Below are 25,932 nucleotides of genomic sequence, written 5' to 3'. Positions count from 1 at the left end.
TTTTGATCAACATTATTGAGACATATCTTCTGGGAGGGGTTGAATCGAATCAGAGTTATCAGTAGAGTGAAGAAGTCCAGTAAGCTAATAGGTCACTGGTGACACTCGGAAAATTGAAGTTTAAGTAAAATCTTCCTTGATCAGTGGGTCCCTACCTTTCGTTTGTGGATGCTCAGCCAACCTTTGGTTTAGCGATGTTAGTCAACATTGGAGACTAAATGGCGCTTGCACGACTGTTATGCATTGCTCTCACTTCTTGCACTCTAGGGCAGGCACGATAGCATGATGCGGGATAGGAAAGTGCGATTCTCGGCCATCGAGTCTGAGACGGTAAGACTACTCTCTCATTCCAGCCTTTCTTCATCTCATCTGTATCGCCATGCTATCTAATACCAGCAACTGCTTCTAATAAAGGAATTGATACCAAACTGTCGATGTTGGTTGCCTCACCGACCACCATGAGGTTGGAGCTTAAGTGTAGGCCAAAATCGAGGCGCCTCGCCGAGGTGTTGGGTGAGTGACAGCTCCACCGGATCAGTGTCTTGTGAGACATCCAATACCGACACTGAGGTAACAGTTCGAATTCTATAACACCTCAAACTAAACGGAAGATAGCTGGCTACGGCTGACTCGCGTTATTTTTGTTTCTCGGCTACATATTAACATCTTCATCAGCGCACTGCGACCTTAATTCAGTGTATTCCATGACAAAAAACTTGACATGTAATATTCATTAACAACACCTACTAATGCTGTTTTTTTCAGGGATATATATATTTGTTGTCATCTTCGGTACGAAATGCTCAACACTGAAACTGCTGCATAAGTGCGTGCATACCATGTCTTCCCAGCTCAAACCTATCCCAAACCCAGCTATCATCCTGTCATTGAAACCAGGTTATGTTGGTATATTAACACATATCATCATATTTATGACGGCCTGTTTGTGTGAGGCAGGTTTCGCAATCCGTACGAATACACTCCAATAGTGAAGTACAAAGTACGAAAGTCCTTTGCTGATTCGCAAATCACTATCATTTGTACTTAGTTGTATAAGAAGAATCGGAGAAATTAAAACAATTGTCGATAAAGTACATTTGCCCACTTCGCATTTTTTTCTTTTTTAGGATTGTGAAACCTGCCCATGTTGATACATGCATTCCCCACATGCACTTACATACCAGCGTACTTATTATACTGAAAAAGTGTATTGAAGTTGGGTCACTACCAACGTGAAGGGCCTAAGCAACGTTATGATCAAACAAACTAATATTAGACATACAAAGGTCTACACATCAAATGTACAAAACTCCGGCATGGGTATTGTTATAGGCTAGTGGCTTGGATACGTTGGAATTGAGATGTTTAGCTTGCTCGCAAAATATTTCATTATTCTTGAGCTCGTCGGGAACATGAGAGGTTTAAACAACATGATATGAGATGGAGAGCATGATTAGTCTCTCTGAAGCGTCTTGGTGAGGATCTCTGAGCTATAGCTCGTTCGTTGTTTACTTTGCCTCAATGTTGTCCATGAGTTTGTTGTGCGATTTCTGAAAGGATCTGGGTGACCCAGTTGTTTGACCCCCGGCATTGCTTTCAGAAAAGTTCGCAAGAAGCTTGGTTATGGTTTAATTGGTACTGCTGAGATCTTCCCTGCATGAATCAATTTCAGCGATTCTGATTGACAACCAGTCGCAGCCTCCTAGCGGCCCAGGTAAGAACTAAATTCAAAATGGCCGCAAATACTTAGATGGTAACAAGATACAGCCTTACCACACATAGCGTGTATTTATAGCCAGCCACGTACTTCCTCCGATAGCCTTGTAGCTTAGAGTCGGCTAATAAGAAAAACAGTGACTACTCAGGTAGGCGAAGAGAGATAGCGCGAAGACTGGGAGCTTCTTCACTTCGGTACAGAGTGGATATAGAAAGTGAAAAAGGTAGCTATATTGATTTTGGAAAAATGAATTCTATCTTAAGTCCGCCCACCTGCATGTCTAGCTCAGTGGTGTTCACATCGGTCGCGGGTTTAAGGGAGGTTCTTTTGCTTGGTGTTCGTGTGCGATTCGCAATCTCAGCTTGTGGCGTGGAAGACATTTTTGAAAATGGTGTGGTACCCGGCGAAACTCTCGTATTATGATGATTCTGTGCTTGACACGTACGCTCCCCATATCATCTCATATCACGTAAGTCTTAGTCTAAATTTCGCTTCTGCAAATTCTTCGAAACCGGCGAGCAAACCGAATGATGCTTGCCTGGTGCAGCATTCTGGCGGCCATGACAGTTGGTCGGATGTAGAAACGATCGCCTCGCCCATGCTGCTTTTTACACACTGCTGCCTGCCATGCTGCGCCCCGCATGCAAATGGTTAGGTTTTGCAACTTTCCTCCAGGTTATTCATCAAATCATTTGCCACAAACTGATTCAAATGTCATGTTGACAGATGACCTTGGCTAGACTGTCTGTCCCCAGTACTGTTTTGGGCGTTGGTTTGTTTTTGTCACAGTGGTTCTATCGCAAAATAATTTCTGAGGACAATGTACGAACTGCGAGATCGGGTGCTTTGCCCTCTGATGTGCATTCAGACTTCCACATTATCATGTTAATAGCTACAATATCTATATTGGGTTCAAGGCCAGTCCCAGCGAAGTCTCTGACTTCCATATTAGTGTTCCAGAAACTGGATAGATCTTTGTAAATACATTGATTGCTTTTCAATCAGCCATTTTGTGATTCAGTCGGCCATTTTGTTATTAGCCGGTTGGCTTCACAGACAGGTGGCTTTAATGCTAATGGTAGTGCTTCCAGCAAACTATCAGGTTTCCAAGCGTTCCTTTCCTCTGCTCCTAGCCTGCTCTACATCAATACCTTTGGGAGCAGCTTCTTTCCACGGCGCTATCAGCGAATATTGGATCTATCCGCCAGCAGAGGTAGGCCTTCTTTCTTGACTTGCCAACAGTCAGCCGTCGGTTCTTTTTTTGTGAACCATCAACCAATTGATCGCAGGCTGAAATGTGTCTTTTGGTGCAGATATTCAAAATATCAATCGGTGTGTAAGAAAAGAAGGCTCAAAAAGTGGTCTACCATCACTATCATCCCATAATAATGATTCCCGGGCTAGCTCTTCTTGTTGGAAATTTGTCGGCTTTGGTTCTTGTTTTTCATCTTCTTCGAAGTATCAGACTTGGTCGTGTTCTGCATTCACTATAGTATGGGCCTGTGTGAAGGTTAAAATGAAAATATTTGAAAATTTCAACGAATTGCAGTTAGTGATTTTTCAACGCTCCTGTGTGGAGAACGGTCCAGCCGGAAGCCATTTTCGTATGAAAAAAACAACATACCTCATGCTCAACCTATCCTCCTTTAAAATCATAAGTGACTGGTCAAACGAACTACATTATCACTGGAGTATATACTTAACATTGGTTAGGTTCTTTATTACCACTTTGTAATATTCTCAATACTTGAACATCAGGTGGACGTCTTAAGTTAACATTGTTATTAATCAAATACAATTAGGTGTTGAACTAATATGTGCCTTGTGTACTGGATTGTGTGATGAGTTAATGACATTCTTAGGATTGGTGTATTCAAAGACAATGATAAGGCGAAAGACCATTGCAAGCCAAAACGCCATGATAAGCTGACCAGTCCAGAATGCAACATGTTTCCAATGCCGAGTTTGAAAATCGATTAAGTACCATCCTTAACAACTGACTTTGTTCCTGGGTTGTGCATAGCCACATGTCTGAAGGACACGTCAAATCGAAATGGCAGGCCCTAAAACCCCTCACAGGTCATGTTACAACGTCTGGTTGTCCTATCTCCACAACGAGTACGGACCTGTTCGTTCACGGGGGAATGGTTTATGGAATACAACGATGTGTTCAGACGATACTGATTCGTGCGGGTCTTGGTACTCGGAGTATACGGTAGGGGTTAAACTTTGAAATTCGGTACATGTAGTTTCATAACGGGCAGATCGTTCTTTTGGTACCGTGTAGCAGGCCCGACATCTACCTTTTGAAGTTTACCGCCTCCTATATTGCCATCAGCCTGTGAAAATCCTGCTTTGGTGGTATGATAGTAACTGCTTCACGAGTTGATTCCTCAAAAGTACTGAAATGATCTTAGTTAGATTCGTGAGACCTTCTCCAGGGTACTCTTGTTCCACAGTGTTACTATCTTCATCTTGTTAATTATGCTTCTCTTACTGGGGTTCATGCAACATTCAATGAATACAGCCTTTCCTTCGTTAGTTAGCAGTTGCCACTTCATCGATGGTTTCTTCTGCTCACTTGCCTGGTACCACCTGCCATCTTGCCAGCCTTCATCAAGTATGTATATAGGTGTACAGGGACGGGCAGGTCTATATCTTCTCTATAGGCATCTCTGTATGCTAGGTAAAACGCATGATGAAAGAAACCCACTTATATTTAGTCTTCATGCATGCTTGTTTGGTGGTAAGATAGAGCTCTAGGCAAACATTCTTGCATACAGTCTGTTCAAGAAATGGTAGATAAAGCCCGACAATCACAATCAAAATAATATATTCTTCCCACTTGCTACACCTTGCTGTCTGGTTTATGATGGCTCAATATAACAACTTGGTTCTCGGTATATAGTCAATGGTAGAACATGTACATCAGCTTCAACTTACAGTATTTCTCAGTGGCCGTGCGTCGAGTGCGAGGACGTTTCTTGAGGGCCTTTTGCAGAACTGCCTGCATGTACGGAAACTCGTTGGACACCGTCTTCACAATTGAAATGCATTCTTGAGTCCCTTGTTCCTGATCATCAAGAACTCGATAGAAAGAGCGCCAAGGTCAGCAAGTTCTTAGCCAAAGAATTGAGGCTGAGAGGTTTGTTGGTTTGTAAGACGTTTTCCCATTGGCGGTACAGAAACAACAAGGTTGCTCTGAACTATTAACCTATTGGCCTGTTATTCGGAAGGGGACTCTGACCTTCATGAAGGTCTCAGCTAGTTTGTCGTGGGTTCACCATCAGTCGAAGAGAGAGTATTAGGTGGCTCGAATGGATTAGGTCTTGGTCTCTTCTTGAAGGTAGTCTGGCTAGAATAAGGTCGAAGCATAGGGAAAAATATCCGATTCGTGTGTGTCAGAGGTAGGCCTGCATGAACACCCTCTTTTCCATTCAGCGTTTTTCTGAGGTAGACCTGTCTCAGCAGAGAGATGGAATATCGCCATACTTCTGTAGACGGTTTACCAGCAATACCTGTGCTCTGCGGGTAGTTGTAAAACAAGAAACACAGAAACGAAACAGAAACACAGAAACACAGAAACGAAACGCAGAAACCAGTCTTGTGGCGAATTCTGGTCTGCAAACTCCATCTTGTTGCCATGGTTGTGGCCGCGAACGCGGGTGTAACTAAAACTGGTATTCAGTCGGAATGGAAGGAGGAATGCTCATTTCCCAATACCCCTTTTAGCCTCATCAACGTGTGCGCAGATCGTGTGCGCAGCATCCGGCCTGATCGTGCCAATACACTACATGTATGTACTACACGGCGTAAATAGAAAATAGTCCTTCGAATAGCGAGTCCTGTTCTTTTGTACATTCCATGGCCTGTGCACGACACTAGGCTGAACTTCCCTACTGCAACCTCATTAACATAAACAGATATTTAAAGGGACTATTTAAAGGCAGCAGCTGGGCAGGCAAGATTGAGTTACTCCAAGTCCAAGTCTAGTGCCCGCCCCCCCCCCCCCCCACTTTACTCTATTCTAGTCGCCAAAATTGGTCTCTCACGTCTCACATAACGTCGAAATGATTCACCCATGTACTGGTACCGTACCTTGCATTTAGTGCTGCATCAGACGGGATTTGTAGGATGATCCTGGTACTTCATGTAAATTGAACACTACAAGGCAAGTTGTTGCACTGCACCTTCATTTAAAATAACATGCTGTAGGAATCGAATCGAATCTACCAAAGTACTACACCACCACCTCAAAAGACTTCACCCATATCGTGCCCCCCCCCCCAAGTTGCTCCATGTATCCCCTCAACAACTCTATTGCATTCCGGCTGGCCGCAACCCACCAACCTCAGATTTTACTTTTAAACGACAATAACAACGGATTGGGCAAGGAAAGTATCGGCGTGCCGCTTGATTCCAACTTTTATGAAAACCCGTTTGATTTTCGTTTCTGCGTTTCGTTTCTGCGTTTCTGTGTTTCTGTTTCGTTTCTGTGTTTCTTGTTTTACAACTACCCGTGCTCTGCAGGCGCTTGGATGCCTTGGTTTAAAGCCGCTACACGTTCAGTACCTACATCTCTTGCATCCTGTATGGCTGTGGCAAATTGTTGTTCATAACTCAAGCTTTGGGTGCATAAACATGCCTGTCTAGTTACAAGAACTGGAAATGATATGCCTACCTCCATCAAACGGGTATAGGTAGGCCTGTGTAGCCACTACCTGTCCATTGCTTGATGATATCGTGAAAGAAAAGGAGAAACCTTAGACCATTTCAGCTATCATTTTACGTTGCTTGGTAGTCTGACCTGCCTAAGAAAAATATCTGCTGTGCTTGTGGTAAAAGAAGCAAGTAGAGTTTACTAGTTCTCTGAGAGAAGGGAATCCATTCTTCAGACCACCAAAATTAAACTGGACTCGTACCAACAAGATAGTAATTGAAAACACTAGACCAGTGAATAACCTGTCTCAAACAAAGCAAACCGTATTCCTTTAGATACAACTTCCTGCTCCCTCGACCTGTCCTCAAGTCTCCTCTTTCCATTCTTGCAGGGTCCGAGCGGTCACAAGGGTCACTCCATCTTAAAGAAGGAAAGCTCCGCAGTCAGCCGCGCTACCAGCTCGGACTTTGATCCCGACATGGGTGACTATCATTCGTACAGATCCACCAGGTCATATGGTAAGCAATTTGTTTTTAAACTCAAAATTCTGGCATTGCAATTTGGACTTTCACAGAAAACATTATAGAAAGATACACTGCTCTAGCATAGCCACAGACGAATGGCACCTTTTGACTACGTGTGGAGTACAGGGTGTTTAGAGTTCATCAAATTGACATTGATTGCAACGGCAGCAGCACCTTAAATGAGGTTGCAACCTACAATTCTGCTTAGACTGGCGTGGAAGGTGTGAAAGACAAAGGCTATCACACAGTTCTTTGAGATATCATTCGAAATCTTTCGTTACAAGTTGGTTATCTTCATCTTTTCATTCTTCAGATGATGACGACTTCGTCACGTCCAAGAACAGGACTCTTCACCGTTTGGCCGTGGACACGTTAGACGACAATGATGAGATCGCGCGAAGATCCAGAAGACATGATCAGAAACTCCTAAGTGAGATCACGAATAAACTGGTAAGTTTGCCCATCCCGTATCGCAAGGCAGCTTTCGTAAGCCTTGAAGAGCTGCGAACGACGAAGAATGAAAGGTGTTTTATATCGACGAGTCTTTTTAAAAATGTCCCCGACTCCTCATACAACTGAGGCTATAGAAAATGATTTACGTTGTCGCGCAAATGAATGAACACAGGACATGTTGACACCATCAACATTCGTCCTTCATCCTTCGTCGTTCCCAGCCTATTACCTCACCCATAACGTATTTTATGAGGATGTGATATGAATTTCTTTGCCAATTTGTGACTATGCCAAAGTCTAATCGACACTGCTATTAGAAACTGTTTCACGAATTGTGATTATACAGTAGGTAGAAATAGCATTTTACTGGAAATCCTTCGAACTTTAACGTTGTGGATGAGAAATTGCTGTTCCATGTACATTGTATCAGCAAATTATGGCCGTACCTCAGAGAAGATGTTATCAAATAACTGCACCTTGGAGATGTTATTGGTCCACACTATTGAATATTTGGTTTGTTATGACTATGTTTCCTCTGACTAACACGAATCTGTAATATCAACATGGATAACTGATATTTGCTCATGAATCAAGCCCATTCTATTTCGTAGGCTCTGGCAGAGCGTTAGTAATGTAATATTGACAAGTATCGTTCTCCATTTATTATATACTTTGTCGAACGTTTTGGCATAAGATGTCAGTATTACGTACGGTTATTAAATGTTTGCCAATGATTATTACAGCAAGTCATGTTCACTACAGTATCAAGTTTATGTTCAACTATTTCAAACCGGAAGACCCGATTCCTCACTTAGATATGAAAGAATAAGCGAGGGGGTTGCCCGACATTTTATTAAAAGTGGCACGTTTTCTCGCGTCGTTGTCCATTGTGATACATGACTTGTTGCAATTAAAAAGGTTCATCATACTTGTCCATATTCATATTATCTTATTTCACATCTCTCGCCTATTACGTCATTCCAATAACCCCAAACCTCAGTTTAGAACCACCGACATGAGAGGCGGCAGTTGGTGATACGCTGAGAATACGTATTCCTTCATCATCATTTGTTAATCTTGTTTCAGCGCGAACTGAAGGTGACCAATTTTTCTCAGACTCCTTTAGGTTGTGTGCGATTTAGAAACCGTGGCAAACATATTCCTGCTCCCGACGATTCACTGCTCAACTGGTACACTCTTAGAAAGAAAGCAGTTTGAGCATTCAGAACAATCTTTAAGGTCGTTTCGGTCAAAACGAATGGACAACCCTCGGAGGTTTTTCAGAGAGGTCAAAAATCCCTTAGGTATTTGAGGTTCTGAAAAACCTTTGTGGGCTTTCGTTTTGTTGAAACAATCGGAATGAGGCACTCGAATAGTTTGCACGAGCGGGTAAAAAACTAGTTAGAAGGGTAACACTGTACATATCATAAATACGTGTAGTTAGGCCGATTTCCATTGTGCCACACAGCACACGGACACACGAACGAACAATGGTTTCACAAATCGTATATACAATGAAACCATTGTTCGCCAGCTTGTTCGTGTACCGTGTAGCTCTTTGTCAACCCGGCCTCAGGCCCGCGGCGTTACGTGGAACTTCACAATAGACAAATGTACTCGGTATTTGGTACGCCAAGAGGAACGAACAAGACCGTATATGCGTATACTCGCCTACAGCTTACCAGTACAGTATACGTCAATGTGAACTACTGTAGAAAAATACCACTACAGTTTTTCAATACACGCGAATACCTCGTACCGTGCCAATAATACCATCTATCATGTAGCTCTATGTAAACCCAAACTCAAATATTCATTTGAGGACTTTCAATCTGCGATGCGGTCGGCAGAAGGTCAAACAAAATTTCCAGATTTTGCAACCGGTTACGCATGCGCATGAACAAGTCCCCTTGGTTACGGATTGGTTACCTTGGTGTCTCATCAATGCGCGTGCCTAACCGGATTCAAAATCTGAAAATTTTGTTCCTAGTTCTACCGCCTGCCGTTAACTTCATTGAAAGTCATCTTGAAAATATAGTTGAAAGAGTGGTCAGCCCCATTCAGTTCCACATTGCGGTTTCTTCGAATAATTCTAAGTTGAATATTTCTAAGTTTCAGGTTTAGTCCAGTTGATGCATGATCGAAACTGGTTTACGTCACACCGTGGGCACTGTTAGCGAGAGTTAGTTATTCCCTTCCACATGAAACACCTCCATTCTCTGGGAGCAAACCGTAGTTCATTTACGGACTTGTATATATTCAAGAAATCTACGAAAGAAATCTAAATGTTATGTACTATGGTGTTTCATTATTTCAAATGCGATGGATAGAGAAGAACCTGTTAGTAAAAAACAAATGGATAAACATACAAAAAACAAAGTATTAGACTTCGTTCCTTTTAAACATTGGCGGCCTGCCATGGTAGCGGCCTTTCCCATAAGTCAACGATCAAATAATGGCAAAACTGACCATCCCGAGTGCATGATATGCATTCATGTTAGGGAGAATTGAACTCCTCTCTGCATGAAGGACGTTCAAAAATGCATATTACGCATGGTCCAATAACTGTGCATGATTGCATTTTGTCACTCGATTCAGACTATTCCTAGATGAATCACATAACTAGCCCCCTTGTTAGAACCTCCCTTTTCGTCTCTTAACCAGAGCTGCTGGAGTGATGACGTTCATTGGTCAATCCCTTCATCACACCACATAATTAAACGGATACGACCATAGCTAGCACATTCCACGCCGGGTATCGAACCCGGGGCCGCTGGCTTGCCAGTGTGCACCTAATCAGGCCTAAGAGACAACAATACATAACATCAAACTGTACCTCTCACATATCCAGTGACTGAATTCGCTTCCTGCAGTTGGTAGTCAATGACTGTCTGGTGCCAATGAAAGGCCGTTCTCAAATCAAATATCAAACGAAGACCCTGTTCTCTTGAACCGGCTAGATCATACACTTTGCAATACAGTTACATCACGTACAGTACCATCACAAACATGATTTGCATTACATCAACACACACTTGCACCTCGACACACGCCTCTATAAGATGCTCACCGATTGATTTATTTGCCGAAATTATGTTCCACCTATTTCTGCACTCCATTACGATTCGAATTGATAGTTTACCATAATTTTTATTTCATAATTATTCATTTTGTTACAGCCTGGATGCAACTAACGTCAAGTTCATATTTGTTCAGGTTATTTTGTTGTGTTCAAAGGTCAAGGTTAACCAAGGTTAGATGACCCCCTAGCTTTCAAGGTCACCATGCCACTGCTCTGTCGTGATTCTAAACCGAGATTTTTCCAAATGAAATGTATTTTTTCACTTTCATTTCTTTATTGTATTGCTTGTGTGTTTCGCCGATTTTGGGTGTAAAATTTAGTGCCGTGCTTTTTTCGGCAGAACGACTGGGAAGTTGAGAACCAGAAGCCGAGCTATGAGGTCCGCGAACGAGTTGGGTCCAGCGTCCGCCGGAACATAGATGATACAGAGAGACGCCGGGCACAACTAAAAAACCCTATCCTCAGGCGTGCTACACACGAGAAACGAGCGTCATCTTATTTGGACGACACCGACGACATCACCATGGAGCGTCCCCGTAGCCTAAATCTGTCCCACTTAGACAAACCCGCCGCCACCCTTCGTCAGACTTACTCCCCATTGCGGGACTCTTCCCCGTACGCCTCTCCCTTCAAATACTCCTCTCTGGCTGATGAGTTTAGTACTCACAAGCCATACGTTAGGAAATACGGCGTGGAATTAACATCAAGATCTACAGATCTTTCGTCGTCCCCGGCCACTAGACTCGGATCGGAGCTTATACGTTCAGCTACGGAACACCGTCCGAAGCCGACCTATCTCGACGACGATGACCTTGAGGAGATTGACGTGGAAAACCTTTTCCCGAAGCGCCGTGTCATCTTCACCGCCCCAAGTGACGATGAGGATGACGAGCCCTACGTCCCTCCTCCCACCAGGACCTTGAACGGGACGCACAGTCCTGGATCCTATGAGTATAACTACGATGACTACGAGGATGAAGATTCCTATCTGGTTGAAGGAGATGTCCATACCCGGGCTGGGGAAATCTGTCGTCGTTATAATGCAGGCGAGGGACTTTATGGTCATATAGATTACCATAAGCGTCTGTATTCCGATTCTGATTATAGCAGGGAGTATCGTCGTTCTGATATCCCCTACGACGACTTTGACGCAGAGAATGACTACGTTTCACCTCGTAGATACAAGTTTTCGTCTGAAACTGACGAAACATTCACGTCGCCTTACAAATCATACACGTCACCAGCGTTCGATGAAGAGTACACGCCGTCTTACAAATACAGGCCTTCAGTAGCCGCTCTCGATTCAAAGCTCTCCAAGCTGGACACGCTGCCGCGAAGCCGGCTGGACCAGACCGAGGCATGGATGGCGATGCAATCCAATCATCGTGCCCTCGAGGACAGAGAACAATGCAGCACCCTCGACCGAATTAGAGTCAAGGTAATCTTTTACCAATCATCCAATGAATGAGCAGCATGGACATCATGTGATCATAGTGGCATGGTGACCTGAAAAGCATGGTCCGCCTAGGCAGCTGCACTCACCACTCGCGTAGAGCCTAACCTCGGTGTCGGGATTACTGACCTTTCTTTACACACCCGGTTCCCAAGCGCTATTCCTAACGTGTGAAGCCTTGGTTTATACCTCTAACCTCGTGTGAAGCAAGTTGTGAAGACTTGCTCCCTTCTTTCACTTGCTCATTCTTCTTCTTTGCTTTTTAGTTTTCGTGTGTAGACCCATCACAACATACCTCTATCCGCCGAGAATCAGACTTGATGAATGCACTATCACAGCTTTCGTTTTCAGCAAACTGTACATAATAAGTTATTCATACCTCAAAAATACAAAGAAAATATATCTTGGGTGACAAAGTCTGGCTTTATTTTGTCAGAAAGAAGCATTATGCTCTTTCCATCCTAATGTACAGGGGACTTTTTTGCAGGGGTAAAGTCAGTTTCTCGGCAGATTTTTGCTTATAGGTATCCGCCACAACATGCTTACTTACTTGCACTCAACAGTGTCGACGCTAGAAAGGTAGTGGTGTCGTGACGGATACTATATAACCTGATACCAATTCAAATGGAGTGCCTTGACCAGCTGGTCGTGGAAGGTGTAGGGCATATCACAACCTACTCATCCAAGCCTCCACGTCTCATCTATGTGTGCAGTTTCTCTTGCTTAAATGTGGCAGACGTTATAGTTTGTACTTGTTTTGACACTGCTATGTTTGTTATGTGTACCGTGTGGTCATAGCATAGTTTATTGCTCTGGTTGCTTTTTGAGCCTGCGGTTAAGAAAGAACTGAGCCTCAATTCTCTTTTGTCGGATTGTGTGTGTGTGTGTGAGAGAGAGAAAGTGGACAAGTCTATCAAACAGATAGCGAGCTATCCTTTCCAATCATACTCATGAAGAACGCCACTCTCAACTGGCGAACTGTAGTTTAGAGGGCAGTGGCAGAGAACGGTTCTTTCGCCACATTCGCGGGAACCGGCGGGTTGAAGGCAAAATGACAATCTGGTGAAGGTGGCTCTCTAACAAGACCTATATCTGCACCACATGCGATACGGGAAGCACAGTTTGTGTTTTCTTGAGAGTAGTGTGCTTTAATGTTGCGTCTGAGTAGATTGATACAGCCAAGTTCGTATATTCTGAGATCTGAAACAATTCTCTAGCAGGGGATCGAACCTGGATCTCATGCTTCTAAGGAACCAAGTCCAAACATTTACTCCACCAGCATCTCTTGCTCTCTGAGTGCACCATGCCACGGTTGTGACCAGTGCAATCTTAGAAAGCGTTTTCAAGTAAGAACTGGTCTTTCCTCAGCGCGTCGTCCACATAGAATGCTGCCTTGATGAATGGGGAAGGAATGGATACGGCCGTGCTGTGACTAATTTGGTTGTGGGTTATGCTGGAAAGTGATATAATGTATCATGTAGGAGCCAGTTTTCGCGGGTCTTATCACTAAGTGCAGATTTACTAGCTTCCAGCGATTCCATACACGCAAAAGCTTATTTATTACGAAATTTGAGATCAATAACGAAATATCTGGGGTGCTGCGTGGATGTTTTAAGCGTGAATTAATCTTGAAATCGCTCACTGAAAGATCGATGCAGACCAAAACAAATCCGAAGCGGCTCCCCCATTTTCGCGGGTATTGCGCATGCGCGACTGATTGTTGTGTTTCTGTGTCGTGTGCATGATCCTAGGTATTGACCCAGTGTTTTGAACGTAATTAGAGAATTACTTGCCTGTTTAGGACGCATTTTGGGCGCTTTCTTTGCGGAACGAAATGAAAATCAAAAATCAGAAAATTCCTTCTCTGGAAACGAAGTGACGCGCGAGAAAACGGGAAAAAACGGGTTTTCGCGAAATTGGGGATGACTCGAAATTGGGGAGCAGCACCATACAAGTATGTCCGATGAGAAAGGTGCAGGTTCAGTAAAAAGTGTCCCCCTAATGAAAAGACCCGCCACATTTGGCTTATGAGACACTATTTACGTTTACTTCCAAACATCTATTTCTAATGCCAGGCACCTGGCATGGGGGCAGTTTGTGGCTAACTAACTGGCCCTATCGGGAAAAGCTATCGTCGGGCTCGAACCTTCATCCCTTCATTCACGAGGCAGACGCCTTAATCGCTGGGCCATTGGGATCGATATATATCTAGGCTGTTTCAACTACTATGGCTATACGTGTATCGTTTGCCCGTCCATTTCATCTACACAGAATCTCACTAATTGCTCACCCTAACACAGACGAGAACCATCCAATCCACATGTCATCCTTTTCAAGGGCAAACCTAACTAGTCTAGTACATCACACTTCTATTAACAGCATGTTCAGTGCACATAATGTCTGTAAACTTTATGAAAAACTTATTTGGTATCCATTAGAGTGCAACCCGTTCAAGTAATCTAGATTCATTTCGTTCCTGAAAGTATTAGTTAGTTTGCATTGAGTATCTTGATAGAATCGAGGAATAATGTGATAACACGTATATGATAGAATCAGACCAAACCTTTCTTTAAAAAATACAAGCATTCATCTATATAACAATGATATATTCTAGCAATGTATACTGGTGACATGATTTCGACTCAATGTCTACCAAATTCCTAAAAGAAACATAGAAATATAGAAATATAGAAACAACAGAAGCATTCTCCTTTACGTACCTTGCCATGTACTAGTAAACTGATTTATTTGCTAACATAGGCTGCACTCATAGAAAAGACCTTACCTGCTACACCACGTCGCAAGAAGTTCTTCAGCACAGGCTCATACACTGGTAGCTCCAACGACCATGGGTCAAGTTGTATCAGCCATGTCGATTACGAGAGCGGGTACACATCCAAGTACGGTGGCCACAAGAGCCGCGAGACGACCAGGTCTGATCCTAGCTTCAAGGATCTACCGGCGTCCATCTCTCCAGAGCCAAGGAAAGACTACAAGCCGGAGTACTATGTCTTCAGCCCCGAGGAGGAAAGATCGGCGCCTGCGTTTGACGACGCAGAGGAAACGTTCGTGATCTCCGCCAAGAAGCCAACCGTTGTCATTGACGATGAAGAGGATGAACCAGTCACAGTATCCATTAGGCCAGCTGCAGAACCACAAGTAGCCGCTGAAGTGGCCCAGTCGGCAGAGTCGGTTGTACCATTAGAGTTAGAGGAACATAGTCCGGAGAAAGAGGGACTAGAGGAGGAGTGATGGGAGTTAATCTGGCATTGGGCATGTAGACGTTTGAAGAAAATATTTGTACTAAAGGTAGGCTGTTTGACCCGGTTGGTATGGAGTGCCACCCCACTTTACCCTTAGCAGTGTAATGTCGTCCTGCTTTCGTGGTTAACGTGTGGCTCCTAAACCCACCATGAGTGATCTAAACAGGTCAACAAGACAGCAAATTGAAGATTTTAGACCAAGATCGTAATTACAGATCCATATTTGGAATTCTTTTCATAATTTCGGTGTTGATACCTGAAGGAATTCCCTTCTTCAACTACCCTACCAATGCCCATGGTGTGACATCCAGGTTTTTCTGCATGCTCGTGGTTTGAAAGTTTTGAAGTGATATTTCTGTTTTCCATTACTGTGTCCATTCTAACGGCTGTCTGTGAAATCAACTTTAAATTCATAAGGTTGCGGAATTCATTCGCTACAGAACAGATTGCTATGTGCTGTGTGATGATAATGAGAGCATCATCGAAGAAGGATTCTGATGAAGTCTCTCTTTCAAATCAAAACCCAACTGCTTCAACTTCATCTTAAGCGCACACATCCTGTAGAATGGAAACACCAAGCGCTTTCTTTACTGTGACAAGTATTATGAGGTATTGATATTTCAGGTTGAATTGACATTGGACTATATCGAACTAAAATGTTCACCAAAGTTATGGGGATGATTCGAGATTGGAACCAATGCATGAAAAATCGATCTTAAGCATGAACACAACGTATGGTTCTCTTAAACGTTTCATATGGCAAGGAATTGTTCGAATATCCTTTTGTACTCTTCGGCAGCAAGAGGTTTCTTTTTCTACCAATGAATATAACTGAGTTTGACACACAATTCACCAATTCTGTTGCAATATGGAACGTGTGTACATCGTGTTTTTACAACGTTTTGTATATTTTCTGAACGTTTATACCTGCATCCAGGCAGATACATTCACCTGTTCATTGTGTATGGTTTTACTTCTTTAGGATATATATGATGCACCCTTACCACACCCACGCAGTCACACCACCACCAGCAAGAGAAGTAGCAGTACACCTCGGAGTACGCACACAACCAACAACAGGAGAAACCCGCGCCACTATCCAACACCCACGCCGACGATTGTAGGCAAAAGCGTAAGTTTCCCACCATTTGATCCAACACCGAGATCATGGAGGAACAACTCAGAGCATGGATTGTATCCAAGTGTCTCCAGTCCTTGGAGCTATTGCTATCTGAATGCACCGACACCAACAAAGAGCTACCGTGATTTTACGCTCGGCCCTCAGTCGTGGAATCCGTGGACGTATGACTATTTGAGGAGTGTGCACACTCCCCCACGGGCCAAGGCCTCTTACGAGTATGGATTGAACGCATACCCCTGGGTCTACCAACCTTGGAGCTACAGCTCTTTGCTAAATGGCCCCACTAAGAGCGACTACAGCAATGTGGAGAAGAACGTCGACAATAAACGGCACCCTTACTCATGGCGTCAGCCCAATGCCAGGAGCGCCACAACTCCTACTAGGCGTTTTTACGCCGACCTGTTCCCTGAAAACGACTCCCATTCTGTGACGAAACGTTATTTTGATGACTCAGATTTGAACCCCTACTCTGGACGCCCGTGGAGCTTCTCTGCGAAGAACCTCAGTATGCCCACCAAGCATTACTACGATGACCTAGACGTTGAATATGCTTTGCGCCCACAGAAGTACGCCTATCATGGCTATGCACGTAGTGGGAAACAACCTTTGAAGCGAGGTGATTACAATTTGTACCCATTTTCGGGGGTGCCACTGAGTTCTCACTATCTCAAGTCACCTCCGACCCCGACTCTGAAATCCTATTACAGGGATCTTGACCTTGATCAGTTCATGTACTCGGGTCACCCATGGCGCTACCCATACCGGTATAATGCGCACACTGTCCCCAGGCGAAGCTACGATGATCTCGATTTGGATCTCTCTGCAAGCTATCGCCATGCTAGTCCCTCTGCACCAAGGCGATATTTCGACGACATGGACTTGTACCCCTACACCAAGAGTTCGATGAGCCACCCCTATGGTCAGGGACTCTACTCGCCAACCAAGAGCTACGTTGGCGACCTGTACTATCCCTACACCAGCTTCTCTGCTAGGGGGCCGACAACTGCAACAAAACGTTTCTATGATGACATGGACTTGGAACTGTATCGCGACTCTGAACGCCCCTTCAGCTCCCCTCATGTAGGTCAAATCAGGCGCTCCTACGATGACCTTGACATCGACAGTTATCGCCCAACACGGCGCCCAGCATCGGTTTACGCTGCCAAAAGTGGCCCTAAACCAAGATTGGGGCATTTCAATTTCGAGCGTTACCCGTACTCTGGGAGCCCTTTGTATGCCGGCAACTTTAGGTATGCCACGGCACCTATCTCTAAGACCCGGGGGTTGTGCCCATATCCATACAGGCCATGGAGTCATGCTTACTTGCTGCGGGGAGACGGTGAACTGGTGAGTAGGTTTAGACTAACAAGAGGGCATCCAACTGTTGTCAATATTGGTTGAAGAGAATATTGTAAGTTATCACAGTTGTGGAGAGAAACTCGCACCTTCTGGTGATGGAGCGCTTGAAATCTTTTCAAGTAAGGCATCATGACATATATAAACAGATGATAAACAATCACACCAGTGCATTCGATATCTGGTAGTTCTAAGCTAGATTCTGACAGAGGTATATGAAGATGCTGTGGCAAAAAGTCGTCCATCACCTCGACAGTTGATTGGTGCATCCATCACACGGTGAACTACTCACTACTCCTCATTCACCATTACAGAAAAGTAATGTATGGCTGTGAGATAACTACTATTTTCTCCGGGTTTCTCAACCACTATGGCAATGGAGGATGTCAGTTTATATATGATGCATTGCTGTTCAAAAGCCAAGATCCTAATCTTAGGGTTTCTCCAAAAGTTTAACGTTGATTCCTGCCTACTTTTGGTTAAACGAAAATTATCGCTTCTATAAATTTGCTGTTTACGCTACCAAGTTTAATTTATAGTTGATGCAATGTTTATTAAATTTAGTTATGTTTATCAAAGTTACCGAATGTAAACCTTTGTTTAAATCACTTCGAGACATCCAATTTCAATTAGTAGTTGAAATTGCTGTCAGGTGAAAATCTTTTGTTAACTGAACACATCTTCACAAATCGTTAAAACATCCATATTGGCGCCCATCCGTTACTTTTACGAACAGTGCGCTCCATATATAAACTCGCGGCAATGACGTCACCGGCGATTGACTGGTTCCCTGACCTGATTCTTCCACGGGAAAAAACATCAGTCAAGACACGTGCATGCCACCTGCATGCCATTCCTGTGATATAGCGCTAGCTATCTGGTGACGTCATTGCTGAATCATGTTAGTTTTATTCCATCCGCCATATGAAGATAAGGCCAATCAGATTGCTGAAACTGAAAAAAAATCCGAAAGTTTATGGTTCCAAATTTGTATGGTCCTTAGTTCCCCCTGTTGGTCGAACCATTATCCATGTACACTGAATCAGCTTGTAGAGGATGGAATACACTACATGAATGTACGGATAGGCTGATGAACTAACTGAATGACTAACACGTGATCCGTTCCATGCATGCAAGTTCCAACTGAAGCTCCTTTCCCTATAGCTTTCTCTCTAAAGTAAGTATGTAGAATCATAAACTAAAATGAGGATAGGACTTTTGATCACAGATGACACTTTGCCGGTGGTAGAACAAAATAAAGTAAACCAACACAGAAAAGAAGGGAATCTCAATGACAGATGATGGGCTACCTGCATGCAGATGTTGATTAAAAGAAAAAGGGAGCTGAAAAGTTAAATATTTATTCCTTCTGCATGGTATCGTTGGAAAACAAAATTGAGTTGCATTTGTAGCTTCTTCGTTGAAGACCTTTGCTAAATGTGGTTCATGTTTATTGTTCTAGTAGAGTATAGTATACTTAGACGATGTTGATTTAAATTTAATATTTAAATGAAATAACAGAATATGTCAGTTTTGTTTTGATTTTTTACTCTCAATAACATGTTTTTGCCTGGTACAGTTAAATCAAAAGACAACAAAGTACATGTAGCTTGATAACTGAACAATACTATAGTTCCTTGCGTAAGATTTTAAATCATGATTCGAATACTTCACCTTAGATAAGTAGTACACATTGCTAATCTGTGCAAATTCTGTATTGAATTGTAAAGAGTCTTCGCGTTATTGTAACTTTATTCAATGTTCCTTAAATATTGATATATCAATTCATTTTTTTATTATTTATCTTTTCTACATACTTCATACCTATCTTCCTATCTTTACAAGCACAGCTTTCCAAGGGACGTATGCACAACACAAAAGTCAGATTCCGTTAATGACTTATGCATTGCATACATCTCTTTCTGCACTTGTGTCAATATTTCTTACTATTCTCTTTTTGCACATTTCTTTCTGGTGGAGGTTGACAAGTCCATCCTCGCTCAAGAACAATCAAAATGTTGCCTCGAATATCGTCAGTCTCTTTTCGTATCTGATGTGGAAGTTTTTGAACTTGATTTCAATCCATTGAAAAAAGGCACACATTATCCTTTGCTACGCCTGGTATTCAGAGGAAAAACCTCGCACTGGAAAGCCTTGTCCTCTACCAATTCTTTCACTTGTTTTCCTCTCTCTTTTCGTTCTTTATGTGTGATATTGTCCTGCGTTGTGTGGTGTCATCCTCACTGATAACAACTGTGTCCGATTGCTTTGCCCCATAGGCCGAGAAAACAAACTATTTGGACGCTTCAAGACGCAGATATGGCGACTTATTGGGTCCTGATTACGAGACAAACGTAAGTAATGCTGGCGTCTGAAGTTAGTGAAGACTATGGACCTTCAACTCGATACATGTGCAGTTTGCTTGATACCCTTTTCCTCTTGCTAACCCCGATCATATTTTGACGAGATCGTCGAATTCGATCACTATGTTGCTAAGAACCTATCCATTCCTATACCGGTATCAATAGTTATGTTTGATCGACAAATATGTTACACTGTGAACAGATAGATTTATCATAAGGTTGTGTTTATTCAGTGTAAGACGAAAAATTCCAGGTTGTAAAAACAAGGCATATGAAATAAAGGAGCATTGGTGCTGACGAGTTGATATACACCTGGCCATGAACATCTTTACGACTTTCACTGGCAGGCTCTGTCAAAGGATTGGTTAGCCTCGCCAAACTGTGTCCAATAACAAGAAGATACCTTGTTTAAAAAAAAGTTATATCCATGTTTCGGGTTCTAAAGTCTCTGGTTTGGGAGGCAACTAGGTAGGTCAGATATGGCCAATCATACCTCTGATGACGGCTCCTTGTTCACCGTGTGCGTACATTCCCCTTGCAGAGGCGAGTCGATGCCTTGGTCGATTACGATATTCCTAAAGCCATGAAGTCCCTTTCGAGCGTACGTGACCAAATGAACGAGGTGAAGGGTGGGATGGGTACCCACAGAATGCTCATCGATAGGTATCTTACCCTGGACTTGGGCCCATCCCAAGAAGTCGATTATGAGGTAGCAAAGAAGTACTATGAATTGGCAGCAAGGTGGGTGCACTAGATGATAGAAAAGTTTCTTTACTGGTAACGCGCCAGCCACACTAGAATGTCCAATCGTTGCTGTTGGACCACGTTCGACAACACAGCACTGTTACGGACTTGCGATCAACTGGCATTTGGGGAAGATGCTGGCTACAAGCGTTCCCGAATGGATTCTATGTTGATGACTATGTCGAGTGAGAAACGCACTAGTTCTACATAGATAACATTCCAAATACCTTCGGATGTCGAAGGACGTCTCTTTTTATATCAAGATCTCCAGGTCTTAGTAATCGTGCTCCTGAATTGCTGTTGAAAATCTGTTGGACATAGATTCGTGTTAACACCCGGAAAGAAGAATATGAAGTACATCTTGGAACTTATTTCATCATGGACATACTTATAGGTCATTCTACACTGAAACACATCGTACTTTTCTATCGTCAACCAAAACTCTATAATTACAGGATGCCAGAACTCGAGCCTGACAAGTACCATAGGAGAGCCTTGTATTCTGATGGGCCCGCGGTGAACCTAAGCGGCGCAGGTCGATCCCGTTCTGTGGTAAGTGAGCCAAGAGTCGTGTACTACCTGCCCCGTTCCCGACTGCATGAGGATAACGAGTATGGAAGTGTGTCGGTCACTAATCCATTTAGCTTGGTAAGTGTGGACGTGACGTGGCCGTGCCGCTCAAATCGAACATGGAGACGGGAAAGCTATTGGCGTTCTCGGTTAAGATGCTGAAATGCCAACTCATGCTAACTTCTGTCATGCACTGAAAGAATACCTTTACGACTGCTATCGGTTCCTCGATCGTTTTCTTCCGATTTATCCGGCAAAACCCCGACTTCATCCAACAGTTTCCTAATAAGTCCGAATTTCGTAAAAAAACGATGTACTGTCAAGAATGTCAGTATTTGGCGAGGAAAAAAAAAGTTTGCACCTCAAATCAGAAAGTAGGTGCGATGCTTGTAAGCATCCAAAAAAGTTGATGGTAGGTCCGTACTAAGGTTGGTCATAGCTTTACGGTAGTTTTAGCGTGCCTTGTTCATGAAGCATGGGGATGCAGGCAATGGCAGTGGTCATATGGTGACAACTTTGAATAATTTTCTGTGCCGTCAGCATCTTAACATTTGTTAAGTATTCCATGATCGATTTGACCCGGGGTTGACGGTTTACAGCACCACACCCATCGTCTCATCCAAGTCCCTACTGCCACAAGGCAATCGAGTGCTCGATATCAACTAGTGTCCTCATCAAGTCAAGATGTTGAACCCTCATGAGTGCGAAAGTCGTGCCAATAGCCCTGACCCAGTGAAGATATACTCGGAGCATTCGGGAAAATCGCTCCTGTTGTCAAAGAACCGAACATTAGGTACAAACATTCAATAGTCCTGACTTTATTGGAGAGAAGTGTTTAGATCTGAATGTTTTCCCGGCCAGAATCCTCTGAGGTTTTGATTCAAGCAATTGCTTACCCGATGAGTTGCTTAAGCAAAGTATTCACGTTGTTTTAGTGAAAGTTTTGCTAGTGTATAACTCATGCCCTACTACTGAACAGGTAGTTATCTTGAAGTCCCAAATCGCTTTGCCGACCATCGTGTCCCATCCGTGTAACACAGCTAATGCCTTGTGTGAATATAACAAATCGGCCTCCCGACCATTACTCATCTCAGCTTTACCTTCATGCTATTACCGTTTCCTTTCAGCCTTGCTATAATGCAGTAACTATAATGCTTTTTATCCTTTGCTTCTCTGGAGTGCATTACCTTTAACGACAGAGGTGTTTTGGGTGGACCTTCCTCAATCTATACTGAATGTTGGTTGTTTTCATATGAAGGTCCACCCATTTATGACAAGTTGGGTCCCTCCTGACTCGACAAGGGCAGTGACTCATGTGCTCATTCTTTGCTGACGTGGTAAAGATGGCAGCCAAAACCACCGTCATTGACCCGGTCAAATTCGGCGGGAACCAACATGCACCCATAATCGCGTAAAACTGTTTTTGAAGGTAAATGCGTGAGATGCGTACAGAAACGTTTTAAAGGGTTTGTTCTTATGGTAGGGGAGCCTTTGATATTGTCGGTTACCTATACGTCAATTCCCCCTAACCTCGCAGTTAAAAGAATACAGGCCTCGCCCAGCACACGGTCTGTTGTCTTCAAACAAAGCCTGCTCGCACCGAGGCCCACATTGTTCTACTGTGTTATCCAATGGTTATCAGGACAAATCTTGTTTACATTGACCCTACTTAGCATCATTCATGGGGTCGATAGGCGTAACCGGCAAATAGAACTGAACTTACATTCACTATACCAGGTCTTTCTTTTGACTTCAACATGTTTGATATACGAGTAGACGCATCGGTAGTCAAACTCCGGTCGACGCTGAGCTACTATTTCATCGCTTTGCGCACCTACTAACTACTGGATTCTGAACGACAAGTGGAGTTGACGGTCGACAACTGTTAAAAAGATACATGTAGTTAAAAACTCATGTTTTGTTGTAAAGTCATTATAAAATGTAGAGTCACGGAAGGGCAAACTCTGTTGTGAGCGAAGCAGTGCAAATACAATCTGATTGATCTGCTAAGATGGAAATATATCTTCTCACCTGAAACGTTTCTGTACGCAGTAGATTTTATCGTAGTGTGTAGTAATTTTAAAATAAATTGTTTTAATGAATAGATTAGAAAGAGTGGTGTGGTTTTTACCCTTTTTTTATCAAGTCCAAAGTATTAACACTGGATGTTGACCGCTTTTTAACATTTTTTTGCTTGAATTTTTTTGATTGCACGAATTAAGTATTGGAATTCTTGCTAATCGCTCTACAGTGAATAAAATTTTTGAAATTTGATTTACATCTATTTCACTGGCAAACTTAATGGCAGAGTTTGGAATGCCTTCGATCTGGGACGGCTACTAGCCACTACACGTCTAATTGTGATGATGCACGTTAATTATACGATCACGAAACGAAAATAAATGTCGATTCACATTATTGACGTCACGTTGTCGTGATAGGTCACTTTTTCTACTATTTCCAACGAGCCAGTAATTTGGCTTCAGTTTTAGGTTTTGGCTTTTATAAACTTAAGAAATTGAACTTAAGAAATTGTGTTGTTCAAGGTGTATTCGCATGTCATTTTGGCTCCTTTCTCATTACCAACACAATCTTGTTTTCAGGGTAACATTAGCCATTACGGGCAGTTCAACCAGCCCGTCTCCGAGCTCCGAAACAAACTGAGAAAGGTGATCACAAAATCGAAACGTGATCCCACCTTCTACAGCTACTAGCCCAGTGCCAGATTAAGATACCGAGCGCCTTTAATTTTGGAGAGTAAGTAGAAAAGTCATGTTGTCTTTGGACCTCGATTAAGGAGGATCGTAGAGAAGGGCAACTCATGTCCTCTGAAAGGCTACTCTCCAAAATCTATGGCTTCCCACGGACTATCTGAAGCAAGTGCTGCCCTGGCGTGGCCTCTATCTCCAAAGGAAACTACAAGCATTCTGCTCTTATTTTCATATCACCAATTTCCCATCCCGAGAGAGGATGATTGTTTCCACATATGCACATTTCATTGATAGGAAACTACTGACGATTCGGTGAGAACATGTAGGTCTTTGGAAATGATTCTGCCCAGTAAACATGTAAAAACAAAAGCTTATCACCACTGGCAGCGTCCCCACTAACTGAATGCGGTCTCTGGTGGTGATCTTGAAATTCTCATACGGGCATTGAACTAAATTCATCTCCTTTTTTTCAGGAGCTGACCAGATGTAACACGTGGTGCCTTGATAGATAATACCACTATTAACATCATCCAGCTCTGACTGCCAAACTAAAGATATTATATTCGAAGTTTTGTATATATTTATTTCGCACTTTCAATTATAAACATGTTAAATAATTATGCGATAGAATGGAACTCCGAAGGCGAACGATGCCTTAATATGTAGAATGTTGTAAATGGAAGAAAATCGGACTTTAGTTTTGCTAAACCTCAAATTAAACTACAAGGGGAGCGACGACTATGGGTAAAGGTCATTCCGACCGCGGCCATTTTAGCTATCAAAGGTCAAGGCTGTTGAAGTGTCAGTTGGCGTGGTGGTCTCTCTCCTTGAGGGTTTACGTTCGACCAAGAGAGTACAGTGTTTACGATGTCATCATTCTGTGGCGCACCCAACTTTCGCAACTGTTATCGCAGTGTGGTCACAGTTGACAGACGGTTTTTCAATAGAGATGAGAAGGAGTTGCACAAAATGCAAGATCTTGACTGCTTTTCACCGGTGTCATGATGCAGAGGTCCCCAAAAATAAACATTTACCAGCATTATAATCGTAATTCTCGTAAAATTCGTGCGACCCCTAGTGGCGACCAATATCAACGCCCTTCGAGGCTGCGAACACAGTGACTCGTTGTCTGATTATGGGACTACACGAACCTGACGATTTGGTGATCCGCGTAGCCTCCAATTCAGCGGTATTGCAGACGAGGCCATTGGGCAACGCCTGTGGTCAGAATCGGATCAAAATAGCAGATTATAATTTGTATATATTTTGTATTGCGTGAACCGTGTTAGTGTGTAACACCAAACTTTGGTCCATCTACCGGTATCAAACATTTGATCTCCATCATCACGACAGAAAGGCGCTTTGGTTGTGTTTCCCTTACTCGGCATCCCTCAGACGAAACTCCGCCGAACTTTTTCGAATGACAAAGCGCCGTCTGTCGGTGTTAGTGACACTTCTTTATTACCATGACTATTCATTTGCTTCATTTCCTTTTTAAAGCATCTGAGGTTTTGCAATCGGAGAGATGTCCATTTCTTGTGTAGAGGCTACTTTGTGACGCTGCAAGGGTCATGGGGCTTTGAAGATGCTGAAACGAAAGCGGTCACTGCCTCGAACAATATTAATTGTACGTGAAATTCCTGCGAAGGACTTTCAGAAATAAGTCAAAGGTCCTTTCTGCTTCTGCCCGCCATAACAATGTGTCAAGCTAATCCAGCAATGCTTTGGGGATTTGTGGCCTTCGTGTTCTTGACATCTTCAGCCCCGTAGATAAACCTGACGCCATCTTTTTTATACACTGTATAGATTCACGCATACATGTTATGTAGCCGTTTGCCGTCGTGTCAGTCAGCGCCTGTTTTAGTTTGGTTTCCAAATAAAACCGATAAAGTCCA

General features: G+C 43.1%; 2 protein-coding genes across 8 annotated transcripts in view; both read left to right on the top strand.

Moving 5' to 3' along the window:
- Positions 1–16,273, top strand: part of LOC135496401 (uncharacterized) — a 26,230-nt gene extending 9,957 nt beyond the window's left edge. For 3 of the 7 annotated variants that reach the window (XM_064785742.1, XM_064785739.1, XM_064785743.1), the window contains exons 2-6: positions 6,769–6,895; positions 7,215–7,351; positions 10,777–11,874; positions 14,650–15,198; positions 16,135–16,273. In XM_064785742.1, the coding sequence (XP_064641812.1) occupies positions 6,856–6,895; positions 7,215–7,351; positions 10,777–11,874; positions 14,650–15,141 (1,767 nt within the window). In that variant the 5' untranslated portion in view covers positions 6,769–6,855 and the 3' untranslated portion in view covers positions 15,142–15,198; positions 16,135–16,273. Of the gene's footprint in view, positions 1–267; positions 331–1,799; positions 1,941–2,010; positions 2,187–6,768; positions 6,896–7,214; positions 7,352–10,776; positions 11,875–14,649; positions 15,199–16,134 lie in introns of those variants that run through there. The other 4 variants (XM_064785737.1, XM_064785738.1, XM_064785740.1 and 1 more) reach the window with 3 other exon arrangements.
- LOC135496036 (uncharacterized) lies at positions 15,974–25,932 on the top strand. Its single transcript, XM_064785140.1, has 8 exons — positions 15,974–16,027; positions 16,135–17,640; positions 19,929–20,003; positions 20,554–20,753; positions 21,212–21,308; positions 22,454–22,468; positions 23,930–24,083; positions 24,511–25,932. Exons 1-7 carry the CDS (start codon positions 15,974–15,976, stop codon positions 24,038–24,040), a joined length of 2,058 nt encoding a protein of 685 aa, XP_064641210.1. The 3' UTR covers positions 24,041–24,083; positions 24,511–25,932.

Source organism: Lineus longissimus, chromosome 11, assembly GCF_910592395.1.
Source record: "Lineus longissimus chromosome 11, tnLinLong1.2, whole genome shotgun sequence".
Lineage (NCBI taxonomy): Eukaryota > Metazoa > Nemertea > Pilidiophora > Heteronemertea > Lineidae > Lineus > Lineus longissimus.
The sequence above is the reverse complement of the archived record's forward strand: the minus strand, read 5'-3'. Positions and strand labels throughout refer to the sequence as shown.